Source organism: Brachyhypopomus gauderio, unplaced genomic scaffold (genome assembly GCF_052324685.1).
Source record: "Brachyhypopomus gauderio isolate BG-103 unplaced genomic scaffold, BGAUD_0.2 sc68, whole genome shotgun sequence".
Taxonomy (NCBI): domain Eukaryota; kingdom Metazoa; phylum Chordata; class Actinopteri; order Gymnotiformes; family Hypopomidae; genus Brachyhypopomus; species Brachyhypopomus gauderio.
In genome coordinates this window covers 1,666,396-1,684,479 of record NW_027506889.1, presented here as the reverse complement: position 1 = coordinate 1,684,479, position 18,084 = coordinate 1,666,396, and the positions used below count along the sequence as shown (strand labels likewise).

Below are 18,084 nucleotides of genomic sequence, written 5' to 3'. Positions count from 1 at the left end.
AAGCTGGACTCCCAAACTAAACCACTCATCTGTCCTCACAGATCATCACCCATTCTCTTGATTCAATTTCATTCGATTCAGTTCAATTCAATTTGCGTTTTATTGGCACTCACATTTGTATTGCAAAATTCCTGATGGTAAACAAAAGGTAGGTTCTGTATTGGTGGAATCTGACATGGTCCCTCAGACTGTGTGCAGGAGTGAACGTACAGCACTGATAGTGTGCTGAACTCTTTATGTTCACCAACAACATACAGCAGCTTCCCCTCAACACAGACCTTTAAACTCAGGGATTATGTCAGTAATTTTGGTTAAGAATGTTGTTCTGATTAAATTGTGTGCACTCAGACCTGAAGTGCAGCTGTAAGGACCTGACAGTCCTGAACTGCTGACACAGGCTCTGTCCCAAACCCCAGAGAGCTGGCCAAGTAGGCACCATGTAGGCAGCTTTCTGACCATCTATCCTCATAAGGCAAATTATTGAGTTGCTCTAGTTAGAGAGTAATTTAATTACGTCTTGTTCTCGCCAAATGTAAGTGACTGGTGTTTGTTTATTTACCTCAGTTTCTAGTGTTGCCTCTTCCCCTTTTGATCGCAAATAGGTTATTTGTTGTGCTAAGAAGCTTGTTAGTTAACTAGCTGGCTATCCACAACAGTAGCTTGAGGCTTCAAACTCTGCTAGAATAAATGCTAATCCCTTGGTGTATAAAACTTGGTCACAACCTAACCTAAACAGTAAAATGTGATTTAATACTAAGAAACAGACAGCTCACTAGGTTTTGGGCCAGACCCTCTGTCTCTGCTGTTTAGGTACCAGGACTGTTTATGTCTGCTGCTCTCTGTGACCAGACAGTAGTGACTGAGGTGCTGGTCTCTCTCTTTCTCTCTCCAACCTCAAAGAATGTTCATAAGCTGTGTGAAGTACAACATTGCTAAACCACAGAAAGTTACCAGTAAAGTTATTTAGCGATTTATATTGAACTTATTATGTATGTAATCCAAAATAAACAAATAAATAAAAAAACAGAAGCAATGCTCTCTTTCTCACTCTGTCTTTCTTCTTCTGTCTGTTTTTTTTTCTTTTTGTGTAACATATTTCCTTAAACCAGTCTTTATCATTCTTGGTGTTTTACACTTAACGGTTTATAATAAAAGGCTTTTAAAAGTGTCTCTCGTTTGAATTGTTCACACCCTGTAACTCAGGGAATTGTGGGTATAGGCTTGGAGGAGCGGAAATGGGCCTTTTTAACAATGGCAAGCGGCTTCATTAAAGGAATCTTTAAAGTCCAAAGCCGGTCTCTCTCTCACTCACTCTAGCCTCTTGGCCACGCTTCCCGGTGCTTCTTCTGTTCATCAGGTTTGGCACACTGTTCAATCTAAATGTTTCCTTCAGCAGTTTTAAACACATCTGTAAATGTATCCTTCAGCAGTTTTAAACACATCTGCGTGTTTCTGGCGCACCCCTACAATGCTTAACACGGAACATCTGAGTATGATTCATGAGTTCATTCTCCTGCTGGGTTGAGTGGAAGTTACTTATGTTTTGAAGTTTAGATGATGTATGACTTTAAGACTCATATTCAAGGCTCATGTGGCTCGCTTTACTTCATATATATAGGTCTCTTTAAATACCAATTCAAATTGAACCAGGAAATGTATTGGCTGATTCATGGATCATTAGAGAGCAGCAAGTTGTGCAAAAAGGACTGAAAAATGTAACAGTTGGACTGGACATGTGCATTCAAAAGTTTAGAGAATGTTACATTAAAGGTTACAGTGCATTTTAGACTAATCCCTAACTCTTTGTGAGTAGTGTGTGTGTGTACAGAGGGTGTATATATAAATATATATATACTTACATACATTATATATATAAAACACAAGAGATCTCAAGCTTTAAGATATATAAAACTGCAAGAGATCTCATGATTTCATATTTCATATTGTTTCTGAAGGTTCTTCAGGAAACTTTAAAAAGGTTTACAGCAAGTTCCCTCCACCTCATCCTCCACCTCTGTCCACCTCATCCTCCACCTCATCCTCCACCTCATCCTCCACCTCATTCTCCACCTCATCCTCCACCTCATCCTCCACCTCTGTCCACCTCATCCTCCACCTCATCCTCCACCTCTGTCCACCTCACTCTCACTCTTGCTTTCCACCTCTTTTTACATCTCCCTCTCTGTCTCTCTCTCTCTCTCTCTCTCTCTCGCTCTCTCTCTCTCTCTCGCTCTCTCTCTCTCTTTCTGCTCTGAGGTTCTGTGGCCAGTGGGTCTGGAGTGGGTTTCTTCTGAGAGGTGCTGATAAGAAGAGACCAAAAGCAGTGGACAGAGAGAAAATGTGAGAGTGAGACAGAGACAAACAGAGAGACAGATAGATACTCATACAGCAGCTGCTGGAGTGGTTCTGTCAAACCCGGGTCAGTCTGGACAGAGCCAAAGTTGTGATCTTCCAGAAAAATCCAAGTCTTAGGAAACTGCACATTTTCACTCTAGAAAACAACACCCACCAGATCCTTGCATGCAGAAATTCAACAAAAGTTCAAAGCAAAAAACTAATGAATGCAGCACAGAATTGGGCCAATATCCACTGATTTGAACCCATTTATTAAAAATCTTTGACATTTTGGCTGCATGTAAATTCCAGTGATCAAAATACAACATGAAGCATTTCAAACCCAAATGCTCAGTCTTACCCCCGGTCCTCTCTATCAGCTGGTCCTGAGACTAACTGACCTACTGACCCCTAAACCCAGTCCCCTCTATCAGCTGGTCCTGACACTATTAGTCTCAGGACTATTATTTAATGTTTTTTGCTATTGCTTTTAAATATTAATGTTTTTACATTTCTATTACATATGAACAAACTTTTATAGAGCTTTGGCAAGACTTTGTTATCATGTCAAAAAAGCTTTATAATGAAAATGTCAATTAATGCATCAAAGAACGAGGGAGAGAACAACAGAGAGGGAGACAGAGAGGGAGAGAGAGAGAGGGAGACAGAGAGAGGGAGACAGAGAGAGGGAGAGGGAGATGGTATATGCTGTGTATACAGCTGATTACAGCTCTGTTCACCGCCTTTGTTTAAACATTCTTGTTTGTGTACATGTTGCTTCTATTTATGAGAAATGCTTTGGCTACACAATATGATTTGTCTTGCCAATAAAGCATTTATAAAAAAAGAATTAATAAAACTGAAATTGGCGGTGTGACAGAGAGAGAGAGAGAGAGAGAGAGAGAGAGAGAGAGAGAGAGAGAGAGAGAGAGAGAGAGAGAGAGAGAGAGAGAGAGAGAGGAAGGATGTAGGTAAGTCCTGTTGACTGTGGAGTGTGACAGTACAACCCCTCCCTACTGCTATGTTACACATTCCAAACCTGCTATAGAAAACCTCAGGAAGACATGGAAAAGAAGCCAATCGCTTTCTCTTTCATTCACACACACACACACACACACACACACACACACACACACACACACACACACACACACACACACACACACACACACACACACACTCGCACAGTGAGGATTGAGGCTGTTGGCCGTGTGTGTGTGAAATACATTTGTGTGAGTGAGACAGGCAGAGATAAATAAATGTGTGTGTAATGTGAGAAGAGAAAGTGTGAGGTCAATGCAAGTGCTACCTCAGCTCTCCCTCTCCCACAGGAGAGAGAAGTGTGTGTGTGTGTCTGTGCTTGTGTGTGTGTGTTTTAAATGGAGAATAGGCTTTGGATGAAGAGAAAGTGTAACCACAGAAACAAAGTACATAAAGAAATAAAAGAAAAAAGTGGAAAGAAAAAAGACAGGAGGGGAGGAGAGAAGGAGAGAGAGGGGAAAGAGAGGGAAGGAGTGAGGGAAGAGAGAGGGAAGGAAAGAGAAAGGAAAGAAAGATGGTAGGAGAGAGAGAGGGGAGAGATAGGGAAGGAGACAGACAGAGAGACAAAGATAGAAGGAAGTAGTGAGAAGGTGAGAGAAGGAAAGAGAGAAAAACGGAGCAGTTGGAGGGAGAGATAACCCTTACTTTACATGATGTATCCTATTATGCTGGGATGTTTTTTGTCTCTGATAAAAGATGGATAATAAATGATGAAATAGATATAATAATCAGAAATAATGACTGTAATGTATGTAGCATCGCTGAACAAACAGCAGAGTAAGTCTTAACATTACCATAACCATAACCACTACAGGAGATGGCAGGGAGAAATGACATGAGGACTCAGCATCAACTCACTCTCTCTGTCTCTCTCTCTCTCTCTCTCTCTCTCTCTCTCTCTCTGTCTCTGTCTATCTCTCTGACCTTGGGCTGATCTGCAGGATATATGTGGTGATATAGATTCTTGTGGCAGATACAGTAATGTGAAGAGTGTGATGACAAACAGAGGACAAGCAAGCTAGTCAGATACACACACACACACACACACACACACACACACACACACACACACACACACACACACACACACACACGCACACATGGGGTGAGAGGAAGGAGGGGAAAGGGGAGAGGTTGGGGGGTCACAAGTGTCAGCCAAGACAGTAAAAGCCAACATAGTGTTACTCCAACATAGTGTTACTCCAACATAGTGTTACTCCAACATAGTGCTACTCCAACATAGTGTTACTCCAACATAGTGCTACTCCAACATAGTGTTACTCCAACATAGTGCTACTCCAGATGTCAAACTTCTAATGCCTGCACATTGAACATGCTACAGTATGTCCTCCACACCACTGGGGGTGCAATAATGACCTCTCACTTCAGAGCCACACACACACACACACACACACACACACACACACACACACCTGTGAAATACACGTTCAGATTTCTGTATGAAGGCTGCTCCTGAATGAATGTGATGCTGAGCTCTGGGTGGTGTGTGTGTGGTAGTGGGTGTGGTAGTGGGTGTGGGTGTGGTAGTGGGTGTGGTAGGAAGAGTGGAAGGAGGTGACAGGGTCTGCCATGGTTCCTCTGAGTATGGAGCTCTGCTGGGCTAGCAGCGCCTATGAGGACAATATCTGGAACAAGCTTCAAAGCTTGCTGAGTGTGTGTGTGTGAATGTGTGTGTGTGTGTGTGTGTGTGTGTGTGTGTGTGTGTGTGTGTGTGTGTGTGTGTGTGTGTGTGTGTGTGTGTGTGTGTGTGTGCTTGTGTGTTTTTGCTGCAATTTGCATTAGGACCCACAGGGCTTGTTCTCTTACTTATTTCTTTAAAGTCACACTCCTCAGTCTCCCACTTTGCCTCTCTTTTCACACACTAGTGTGTCAGATCTGCTGAACAGCCAATCAGATGCTGCCACTTCACTCTCCCTTCACCCCGTCTGCATCTTCACGACCTGCTATTTTCATAACCTGCTATATTCAGTAACACGTCACTCTGGCTAAAGGGATCAGTCCTGAAGAAGTAAACATCTCTCTCCACATTCAGGCACGTCTGACTCATGGGAGGGACCTTTCCGTTATGTAATTTATGAACATAACATAGTAATTTATAAATAGTAGTTACGACACCATAAATAGCTCTTTCATAAGTATGTATGTATATGAAAGTGACCCATATGCCCTTATTGCTACAGGTTGCTCGTATGTATCGTTTGTATAGTTGTAATCAGTCCATGGAGGTAGTAACAACCCCAGGGAGAAGGTCTCAGATGCCCTCTGCCCTGCCCGTATTAGGGTGTGAGGACCGGGGCGGTTCCGCTGAAGCTGATTTGGGCTGAGGCAACTCAGCACGCTCTGAACAGGCAAAGGGCAGATCTTTAAGGTTCCATTACAGGAGTGTGATCCCCTCCGATGACATTCCGACAGGGATGTTTTCATGCCAACAGCACGCCGCACTTTGCCGTGTGACCGCGGGGTGAAGGTCGCCCACACGGAAATGTCAACACGGTTTATCCGTGTACACGCATGCCACAGTCAACACTCCCCACCCACATACTAACAAACACACACAGCCGCACCAACACACATGCACCCATATACACACTTAAGCTCACATATACACACACACACACACACACACACACACACACACACACACACACACACACACACACACACGCATACATTATATCCTGCTATAATTCCTCTTAAAACTAGTGTCAATAATGAGCAGATAACAGATGCTTATAATGTAAATGTTTCATTCTATTAATGCCCTGCAAAAGGTTCAGTACAGTTCAGGGATTACGATGTTAAATCTTTGATAATTATACAGCCCAGTTCACTTGGTGGATGGAACTAGAGATATCTCCAACCCGGGGTAATACTGAGTGGTCTTTCATTTAATTGACTTTCATGTGTTTTGGCAGTACAAGTGAACTCAAACTGGATACTGTCATATTGGATACAGTCACCTCCCCTCACATCAGTACCATGCAATAAACTTGCATTTAAATGACACGTTTATGCCTGACAATATATGCCTAAAATACATAAAAATGAAAAAGGTTACTTTGAAAAGTGCATAAACAGAGTGATAAAAAAAACCTCCAGCATAAAGAGCAATGATCTAGGGACAGCAGGCGATGAAGACGTGGGATGAGTGTGTCTATTAGGCTGTGTGTGTGTCTGTGTGTGTGTGTGTGTAAAGACGCAGTCTCTCACCGCTTTGGACATCCAGCACGTGGTGTTTGTCCAGAGTCCAGCCGCCCATGTTGGAGGCGTCGAGCTCATAGCCCTGTAGGACAGAGGTCCTTCTCTCCCACAGGATCAGGTCCAGACACGACTCGTACTCAAAGCCCACGGACACTGAGGAGGGAGACAGGAAGACAGAGACAGACAGGAAGACACAGAAAATCAGAGCCAGTTAATGATCAGATGAATAGGTTCATTGATTCATTCAAATGGAGAAGTAAGGAGGTCATGGTCCAATGTCTGCCCGTAGCAGGAGCACGTCACCACCGCGACCTTCTCTACAGCACTCTACATCTGATAATCACTCACGGTGCTCCAATTCACCAACAGCAAATCACTTTACATTCATATCTGTCTGCACATTTACATTTTCGAATAACGACTGCATGGAACCCCGCTGGGAATCGATAGCCTCGATTAGCCCCGCAGAACACACGGGCTAAGCCAGCGGCTGGTGAGGACCCGTCTGTCCCACGGAGACGGACCTCGTGTGTCCACAGAGACCTCTACGGGCTCCATCTGATTTCAGCCTTCACTTAGTAAAAGGCAGAATGCATCACAGACTATAGTGGAGGCGCAAACTTACACTTACACGTACAGTTTTCAAAACTGCTTTATGGGCATGAGGGCGGGGTTTGGTTTCACCCCGCCTGCTGTGGGCGCTAAAAAAAACAACCAACTTGTTCTCGTTGCCGAGCTGCTCATCTCCGCAGCTACGACTCCTCTCCCAAAGCCACAGAAATGCATATGACCTTCCTGAGTGCTGAGTGAAAGAGAGACAGGCGTCTCTGTGGTTGAGCTGCACACGCTAATCATCGACACCACGAAGCGCCGTCAGCAAGAAAACACGCATGGAAGAAAAGAGGAGCGGCGTGGTGGATTTCCGCTTTCTGCGTGGTATTTGCACACTGTCTCTGATTAGTGTACGTGTTTATCTGAGTATCAACACTCAGAGTGCGTTTCCCTGACGCTGAGTGTTTATGAGAGTACAAGTACTTCTTTGAGTGTTTCCCTGAGCTGAGTGTTTTTGAGAGTATAAGTACTTCTCTAGGTATATTCTTATGAAATTATGATAATGAAAAAATTCCATCTGTTTGTGTAAACCTAAATATGTGATGTCAGAATCTGCAGTAATTAGAGGTGAAAGGGTGTCTGTCGCTGTTTATTTGAATTTGGCTTGAATTGTAAGTGGTGTTTAAACCATCTGTGCTGCTCAGTGTCAGTGTATCTATGATTCTGGGGGCATGTCTGCTGAGAACAGCTGGCTGTGGATCTCAGAGGGCCTGGGACTCACCCACAGCCTCCGACAGGCCGTAGACCCTCTGGTTGTAGGCGTCTGTCTTGTCCCAGATGAAGGTGTAGGCCAGATTGGGCTCTGCGGGGAACCACTTCTGGAAGAGGCGCCCCACCACGGCCACCATCAGGTGTACCTTCATCAGGTTGAAGGGGATGGTGGACTGGGTCATGGCCACCTTCAGAACAGGACGATAACCAGCCGCGCGTGAGCTCACGTACACCAGGTTCAGGTCACTGCCCGGGATGGACGTCTCCTCCTGAAGCACCTGCACATCAAAGGAAGAGAGGTCAGGACGGAGAGGTGGGAGGGGCAAGACAGGAGATGGAACAGCTGGAGGCACCAAGGGCATGATTGGGGGGTAGAGTGGGCAGGTGGGGGGCACGAGACGTGGAACAGCTGGACGTATTAAGGTAAGGATGGAGAAGTCGGGGGGCAAGACAGCAGAGGGAACAACTGGACACATTAAGGTCAGGATGGAGGTATAAGACTGAACGGCTGGAGGTATAAATCACAGCAGGATACAGAAGGAACGAATATCACTCAGGATTCATCAGGATTAAGACTCGTATGCACCTGGGTTTGCTTCAACTGACATTGGCTACATCTTCTAGCCAATAAGGGGTAATGCACCCTGCCAGAGTGAGTTTCAATCTTAATAAATGTTTATATTTCTTGTGTACTCCATTACTGTCAGAGTGGAGTACCAAACTACATTACCCATGCTCCACTGCAGGTGCGAGCTCTCCAATGTCCAGTAGTGATGCTGATACCACAACACTAGTGTGTATTTGTATCAGTTTAAAAGTTAAGCTGATGTATTGGATGCTGTTGGGAAACCACACAGTAGTCAGTGAACTCTCCCTCACACTCTGAACACTCTGGCTCTGTGTGTTCAGACGCTGTGAGAATCCGTTTCTTTATCAACTCGTTTGGGCTAATTTAATGCTCAAGTATTAAATTATTAAATTAAACCAAGGGTTTTGGTTGTTTTTGAAGGCTGATTCAAAGCGTTCTCATTTACTTAGCAGAAGTTTCTGGCTGAATGTGAGATTTTTTGTTGGAGATTTTCTTGCTATCTCCCTCTCTGTTTAAGAAGCTTCACAGAGGTTAAGAAGTCCGAGTAGACCAGCATAGACTGAACATCACAGCCATGGTGAGAAGGCTAGTAAACCCTCTTCTCCTGTCCTCCATGAACCGTCAGAAGGCTGGTGAACTCTCCACTCCTCCATCATGGAGCTGTCAAACATACGTAGCACCACGGGACACTTCCTCTTCACTAACACAAGACTAAAAGGGCCTGAGGGATTTGTTTTTCTTTCTTGTCCCTCTTCCTTTGTGCTCCTCCCCCTCTCCCTCTCTCTCCCTCTCTCCCTGTCTCTCTCTCCCTTACTCTCTCTCACCCTGTCTCTCCTAAATCTCTCTCTCTCCCTATCTGTCTTTCACTCCCTTATTCTCTCTCCCCCTGTCTCTCTCTCACTCTGTCTCTCCTAATCTTTCTCTCTCCATCTCTCTCCCCCAGTCTCTCTCTCTCTGTCTCATCCCTTCCTCATTCTTTGTCTGGGATGGCTGTGATTTGACTGGATGGTAGGATCGGTACAGAAGGCTTTGTGCTTTCCTTTGATGTTTGATCGAGTGAGTGACAAGATGAATCAGTCACAGAGAACAGAAACAAAAGAGGAATGAGAAAGAAAAGAAAAAAGAGAAATCTAAAGAACTAAAGGGCATGGCTAAGAGTTCATCTAATTAACAGTTAAATCATGGGTACTCTCACACACACATGCGCACGTACACACACACACACAACACACCCACTCACTCACTCACTCACTCACTCACACACACACACACACACACACACACACACACACACACACACACACACACACACACACACACACACACACACACACACACACACACACACACACACACACACACACACACACACACACACACACACACACACACAGTTTTCTGGAATTGATGGGGCCACTGCTGTCACACTAACCACAGCTGTCAAAGCCATAATTACCAAAAGCACATGTATGTGTGTGAGTATGTGTTTGCTCACATGTGTGTATATTTGCCCATGTGTGTGTGTGTGCGTGTGGCCGGGCATGTATATTTGTATAAGGGTGACTCCACAGCCCTCAGAACTCATACACGCCGCCTAACTACAACCCCCCCCTACCCCCCGTGAGCTTTTACTACTGACTAGGAGTTAATGTCACCACTGCAGTTTAATGCTCAGAGCCTCTTAATACGGCGTCCTGTGTCCTTTGTGCGTTGTGTGTGTGTAGCCACGGCGGGGTCTCCTGCGCACACGCGCCCTCCTTCATACCACCAAGCAGGAGATGGACGAGGGGGTGGCCTTAAAGAGTTCATTTGAGACGCACCATTAAACACACCACAGGACATTTAGTTTTATGATTAAGTTACATGGGATCTGAGGGATCTGAAGAAACCCGCTAATGGTAATGAAAACTGATCTACAAGGTTCTAAAGAATAAAAATCAATGTTATTTCATTTAACGGGGCGAAAAAGAGCTTTCATGAGTCGAGCTTTCATTCATCCTGTCTGGTCGGGTATTCCACGGGCGTGTGGTGCCTTTCGTCAGCTCACGTTTGGACAAACTACGGAGACACAGTCAACCGACGCACATACTTGGCCGGCCAGGAAGAACTCGATGGCCACTCTGCGTACCAAAGAGAAACAAAGTCCGCCGTTCCAGAGAGTCGGCGTAGGAAGACGAGCTTGTGAGACCATTTGCGTCTCAGCCTGATTAGCCTGGCTCTGAGTTTCTCTTAGAGGCAGGCTGCGGTTCGGAGCAGCGCTCCACCACAGGGTGTAGAATGACACCGCTGGGATGGGGGGCGGGAAGAGGGCTTCGGGTCGAGGGAGGAGCCAGAACTGTCTGCTAACTGCAATATGGAAATGATTCTTCCCCTCTGGGCTTCGACCCGACCCCGTAAGACGGCAAATCCATTTTGCCGCTGTGCATCCACATAACGAGAGACGTTCTCCAAGCAACTTCTGACGGGAACGGTAATAACGGGAAAGTTAGGGCAGTCAGAACGGTGATCACATCTGGCGACGCCACGGAGAGCAGAGAAAGACGGAGAGATGAAGAGAGACAAACAGATGGAGAGAGAAGCAGAGATGGAGGGAGGGAGTGGGACAAAGAGATGGTGAGGAGGAGAGAGACAGGGAGAGGGTGAGACAGAGAGAGGAAGAGAGAGTTTGTATCCCTCCATTCCGAAAAAAAAGTGGAATTTAACCTCAATTTCTTTTCTCACCACAGATTTGCTATAATGCTTTAAAAAAAGAGCGTGGCTGGTTTTCGCCAACACATGAGCTAAGCTCTGAGAATGTGTGCGTGCACACAGGCCCTCAAGATCTTAGAAATGAAAAAGACAAATGGAGAAGTGTGTGTGTGTGTGTGTGTGTGTGTGTGTGTGTGTGTGTGTGTGTGTGTGTGGAGTTGAGTTACAGTAAAAATAAAAAGAGCAATGGAGGCTGGACATGTGGTCTGTGGGTTCTAAAATGTTCGCTCTGTATTCGTTTCAGGACGTGCAGGTCCTGAGGAGGTCTGTGGGTTCTAAACTGTAGGCTTTGTGTTCGTTTCAGGACGTGCAGGTCCTGAGGAGGTCTGTGGGTTCTGCCTTTGGCTAGCTCTACACTCAGACAAGGAGGTTTTGGTGTTCCACATACAGTGGTTGGATGCAGTCAGAGGCCAGAAATAACATTCCAACTCCAGACATTCCTCAGTGCTGTAGGATTCTGCCTTCCTCAAAGTGCCCCTCTCCTCTGAAGAGGCACTGCAGATGGCCCAGCTAGCTGACATTCCTCTGGTGTCCACTGGGGGCAGCAGAAACACTCACATGCTCCTCCTGAACTGAACACAGTCAGTTCCAGAGCTACACCAGAGACAGGCTAGTCCAAAGGGTCTGGAGGTTTTCATTACTCTTGCACGCTGTCTGGAAGGCCCTCGTCACCTGGGCTGAGCGCTAGTTTGAGCTGTTTCTTTTCAGAAAGCGCATTCACTGGTGGGCTGGTGTGTTTTTGACAGCCTGCTGCACAAACATGTCATGTACGCAGCAGATTAAGACTGGGCCTCAGCAACACAGAACTAGCAGCGGGACATGCTAGGTGTCAGAACCTGCTGAAGGGATGTGAACACAGCCCAATCCCAGGTGCACATCCTGGCTCCCAAAGATGGACAACACAAAAACGGCTCAAGGTGTGCTGACTGGGGGCGGAGTTGAGGGAGGGGCCTCATACCTGCGTCTCAGGGATGATTGGCCCATTCTCAGGAGAGGACCTGAAGAATGTGGAGAGGGGTGTGGTAACGATGAGGGGGTGAGGCCTAACGAAACCACTCAGATCGCAGCTGGGGATGTCATTCTGTTCCTTCTTCAGCACGAGCGTGTCCATCACGTAGAAGACGTTCCAGGGCACCCACACGGTCCTCTGCTGTGGCAGGAACGGAGCGCGCTCAAAGCTCAGCGTTAGAGATGCGCCCCCATTGGCCAAGATGTCAAACCTAGAGACAAAGACGACACCTAATTGGATCTGGGAAGGAACAGGATAATTGTGTAGAGAGGCAGACATCACATGTGTTTGCAGCATTCACAGCAAGCAGGACGGAGACTCTCGGACGACAGGATGGTGGATGACGTCTTTAAGCAGCTCCACCCTTAACCCACCTCCAGGGGGAGGAGTCCTTCGCCCTTTTTAAACCAAACTTAGTGGGAGGAGCATGACAAAGGGGCCGCCATTTTTATGATGGCATTTGTGTTCCTCAACACTGCTCCACCTCCTGCTAGCTGAGTGGACTCCACCCAAACACCCTCTCACCCTCAACACTGCTCCACCTCCTGCTAGCTGAGTGGACTCCACCCAAACACCCTCTCACCCTCAACACTGCTCCACCTCCTGCTAGCTGAGTGGACTCCACCCAAACACCCTCTCACCCTCACTGCTCTCTCACTCACCATAAAGCTTTCTTTCTTTGATGATATTTCTCTCTCTCTCTCTCTCTGTGTCCCTCTCTCACACTCTGGACCCTCCTTTCAATCTCTCTTTTACCATTTATTCTTTCCATTAAATGTCTCTCCCAGGCACTCCCCTTCTCCACCCCCTCTCTCTCATCCTCCACTCCCCCCTCCTTTTCCCCCCATTCCTCCTACTTCCATCAAAGCGATGATGAGTCTAACTTTCTCTTTCTTAAAGACCTGGAGATCACCATGAACACAGGGACTCACAGCACTTCCACAGAGCCCATCCTCTGGGTTTATAGCTCTCATCCACACCTTGGGTGTGTGGGCTTGGAGGCTGGGACACGGACTCGGGTGAGACACACGGCTGCTCAACGGGCCTCGACCCCTCCAGCTGCTATTTATACACTAAAAGGCCCTGCATCTCCAGACCAGCCGCCTCTTATATATTCTGTAGTAACCTGTGTGTATAGGCGTGAAGACCTGTGTGTGTGTGTGTGTGAGGATTGGGAGGATGCGTGCGTCTACTGTAATAACCACGGGGCTGTTTTAACAGCCGTGGGGTACTGGAGGTCCCTACAATGCACTGATTGATTCTGTCCTTCTGAAGCCAATGCATTTTAAACAGAGCTGTTAAGAGAGTCCACACATCCCCTACTGGTTCAGACATTTGCATCGGATGAACTTGGAAGATTGGCACACAGATGGGACAGGGAGTGCTCTGTTGTGAGTGTCAGAGTAAACACACACACACACCTGTGCATACGCAAGCAGGCCTTCAGTTTGAACAAAGACATCCGTAGAGTGTTACATGACATTCTGACATTTAGCTAATGATTCATGGGAAAAATGAATACTCAGAGTTCATCCTGTGTGTGTGTGTGCTTCCTTGTGTGTGTGTCTGTGTATGCTTATGTTTGTGTTTCTTATGTACATCTGAAAGTGTGCAAATACGTGTGAATGTGTGAGTGTGTGCGTGCATGTGTGTGTCTGTGTATGCTTATGTTTGTGTTTTTTATGTACATCTGAAAGTGTGCATGTGTGTGTGTGCATGTGTACGTGTGTGTGCGTGTACATATCTGAGTGTGTGTGTGTGTGTGTGTGTGTGTGCGTGTACGTATCTGAGTGTGTGTGTGTGTGTGTGTGTGCATGTGTGTGTGTGTGTGTGTGTGTGTGTGTGTGTGTGGGACCTACATGCCATCCTGGCGGGTGATGGTGTACCCATGGTCGGGGTAATGCACAAAGGAAACGTTCACTCCGATGAGAGGCGTCCCGTCTGCAGTTAGCACCTGCCCTCTGATTATAGATACCAGACTACACACACACATACACACACACACACACACACACACACAAACACACACATAGTAAACAAGACAGTAAAGAAGATTTGCTGCATGACTGCATCACTGGATCACTGTGCTTTTTAAGCTATGTTAAAATGTGCACACTTTATGATTCAGTCAATAACACCCCCCCCTCCCCCAGCACACACTCACGCCCGCCTACACACACCCACACTCACCCTAGTGAAGTGCATAATGAACACTCACAAAATGCAGGGATGCTAGAAACCACTTTTACACACACTCTCTCTTTGACACACACACACGCCCGAGCATACGCACACTCACAAACATGCACACGCGCACACACACACACTCACTTTCGGGCATTTTTCTCTCTTTAGAGGCGGAGGTGAAGAGGCAGAAGGGTTGTGGTGTGCAGTATCTGGGGGGGCAGACACCCCCCCCCCCCCAACGTGCTCTTCAGCTCTATCAGGATCGATAAGTAGGACGGAGCTGATTGCAGCATAAATCACAGCGCGATTCCTCCCCATTCTCCTCTGCCCAACCCCCCCCCCCCCCCCCACCATCCCAGCAGCCCCGTCAGGAATGAAAGAAATGGCAGACCGAGGAAGGGGGGTCAGACAAATGAACAAGAAAGGTAGAGAGAGACAGAGAGAGAGAGAGAGAGAGAGAGAGAGAGAGAGAGAGACAGAGAGAGAGAGAGGGGGGGGGTAAAAACAGAACAAGGGGCGTGAGATAGATCTCTCTCTCTCTCTCTCTCTCTCTCGTCATTCTGTTGATCACTGTTGCTGATTAACGATATTAAAATGATTTTGTAGATAATGTGCTTTCTTTTGTTGTTTTCCCCTTTCTTGTTTATGTTCATTTGCTTTGGCGGTAATGTAACGTATAACACTGATGCCAATAAATCCTTGCTGAACTGAAAATTGAACTGAGAGAGAGAAAGAGAGAATGCGTGACAGAGAGAGGTAGGGAGAAAGGGGGAGGAGAGAGGAGAGAGACCGAGGGCAGATGAGACTGAGAGAGCGAGGGAACCAAGGGGTGATGGAGGTTTACATTAGCGGGTAATCAGTGAAGCAGGCGGCACCTTCAGGCCCGAGCAGGGACCCCCCCTGTGCTCACGGTCTGATGTTACAGGTCATTACTGCTCTAGTGGAGGCTTCATCAGCAGAGCAGCACAATGTCAAAACACCCACCCTCCACTAAACACACTTCACCCTCCACACACTCTACACACCCCACTAAACACACTTCACCCTCCACACACTCTACACACCCCACTAAACACACTTCACCCTCCACACACTCCACTAAACACACTTCACCCTCCACACACTCTACACACCCCACTAAACACACTTCACCCTCCAAACACCCCACTAAACACACACACACACACCCTTCACACACTCCATTAAACACACACACCCTCCAAACACCCCACTAAACACACACACACACCCTTCACACACTCCATTAAACACACACACCCTCCACACACTCCACTAAACACACTTCACCCTCCACACACTCCACTAAACACACTTCACCCTCCACACACTCTACACACCCCACTAAACACACTACATCCTCCACACACCCCACTAAACACACACACCCTCCACACACTCCACTAAACACACTTCACCCTCCAAACACTCTACACACCCCACTAAACACACTTCACTCTCCACACACCCCACAAAACACACTTCACCCTCCAAACACTCTACACACCCCACTAAACACACTTCACTCTCCACACACTCCACTAAACACACTTCACCCTCCAAACACTCTACACACTCCACTAAACACACTTCACCCTCCACACACTCTACACACCCCACTAAACACTTCACCCTCCACACACTCCACTAAACACACTTCACCCTCCAAACACTCTACACACCCCACTAAACACACTTCACCCTCCACACACCCCACTAAACACACTTCACCCTCCAAACACTCTACACACCCCACTAAACACACTTCACCCTCCACACAGCCCACTAAACACACTTCACCCTCCAAACACTCTACACACCCCACTACACACACTTCACCCTCCAAACACCCCACTAAACACACACACACACTAGGGGTGACCTGCAATAGTCGCTGATTCGACTATAGTCGACTATACCCCCTAGTCGACTATGAACGTCATAGTCGAATGTACCATTCTAACTGCATGGAGGTGCCCAAGGATGCATGAAATGTCTTTGTTTTCGTTATATATAGCCTTTTGTCAAATAAAATCATCCTAATTTCTGTTAATAAATATTTTAAAATGATGTTTGCGCATTAACTTTAGGCATCTTCCTTACTACACATTAATAAATCACATCCTGCAGTTGCACAATCCAAACGAGCGGAGCTGAACGCGCTACAGAATACGCAGCATCTACCGAGATTATAATGGCTATTAAAAAAACTTCAAAAGTATTTTGAAAAAGATAAAGATGAATCAAACAAAGTAAAGTGCAAGTTATGTCATCAACGTCTTTCATTTCGCACGACAACAACCAACATGCCATACCATTTAAAACGCGTAAGGCGAAAAAACAAACAGTTCAGCTGTTTGTCGTTTCGGTCGTGCCATCTCTCGTCGCGGTGCGTCTCGGCAAGTAGGCCTATAAACATTTTTTGTTGTTTGCTTTTAAACCCCGTTACTTGAACCTTTCCTTGTATTTTTTGCTGTTGTGTGTCAATTTTTAAATATTTTCAGGCAGGCAGATTTTATTTAAAATATTTTTGACATTTTGCACAGTGCCTGTCTGACGGTTAATGTTCTCTAACATTTCATTAAAAAATATGTAAGTAAATAAATAAAAGCTGAATAAAGCCAACCTACCATATTTATTCATTTATCTGAGTGTTTTAGGTTTTACTTTGAAGAGGAAAAAAGTCCTGAATGAGAACGGGATCCCGTTTAAGATGCTCTAAATAAAAAAATAAAAATAAACCCGATTCGACTTTTAGTCGACTAAAGGGAAAAGCTGACGAATCAGATTTGACTATGAAAATCCTTAGTTGAATACACCCCTAACACACACACCCTCCACACACTCCACTAAACACACTTCACCCTCCAAACACCCCACTAAACACACACACACACACACACACACACACACACTCCACTAAACACACTTCACCCTCCAAACACTCCACTAAACACACTTCACCCCCCAAACACCTCACTAAACACACACACACCCTCCAAAAACTCCACCAAACACACTTCACCCTCCAAAGACTCCACACACCCCACTAAACACACACACACACACACACACACACACACACACACACACACACACACACACACACACACACACACACACACACACACACACACACACACACACACACACACCATCCTCCAATCACACACTTCTTTCACTTTGTCCTCACTCAAACTCACTCATGTCACACATGCAGGTGAACACAGCCTTCTCTCCCTGTGGCTATAACTCAGCACCATCGCTCCACTCCACGCACTCATAAAGCAACAGCAGCTAGATGTCAGTGCTGTCAGAGAGCTCTAAAAGCAGACAGTAATTCAAACTCCTCAGGGCACACACACACACACACACACACACACGCACACACACACACAATTCATCTACCTACCTACCTTATATATGATCTGAAACCACAAACCTTCACAACTTTATTAGAAACTTGCAGTAGATATGGTCTCTTAAATTCTCTCTCTCTCTCTCTCTCTCTCTCTCTCTCTCTCTTCATCTGGCTTATTTTTTTCTACATGCTCTCTTTACTAATTTGCACAATGTTTCCATCATAAAAGTTGTGGCTGTATTTGGCAGGTTC

The 18,084-nt window shown here is 46.2% G+C and overlaps 1 protein-coding gene across 1 annotated transcript in view; it reads right to left on the bottom strand.

The window, feature by feature from the left end:
* The window catches only part of tenm3 (teneurin transmembrane protein 3), an 88,235-nt gene that overhangs the window by 34,802 nt on the left and 35,349 nt on the right, over positions 1–18,084 (bottom strand). Inside the window, 4 exon segments of the mRNA XM_076989467.1 lie at positions 6,607–6,750; positions 7,931–8,198; positions 12,216–12,477; positions 14,126–14,245. Coding sequence (XP_076845582.1) covers positions 6,607–6,750; positions 7,931–8,198; positions 12,216–12,477; positions 14,126–14,245 — 794 coding nt within the window.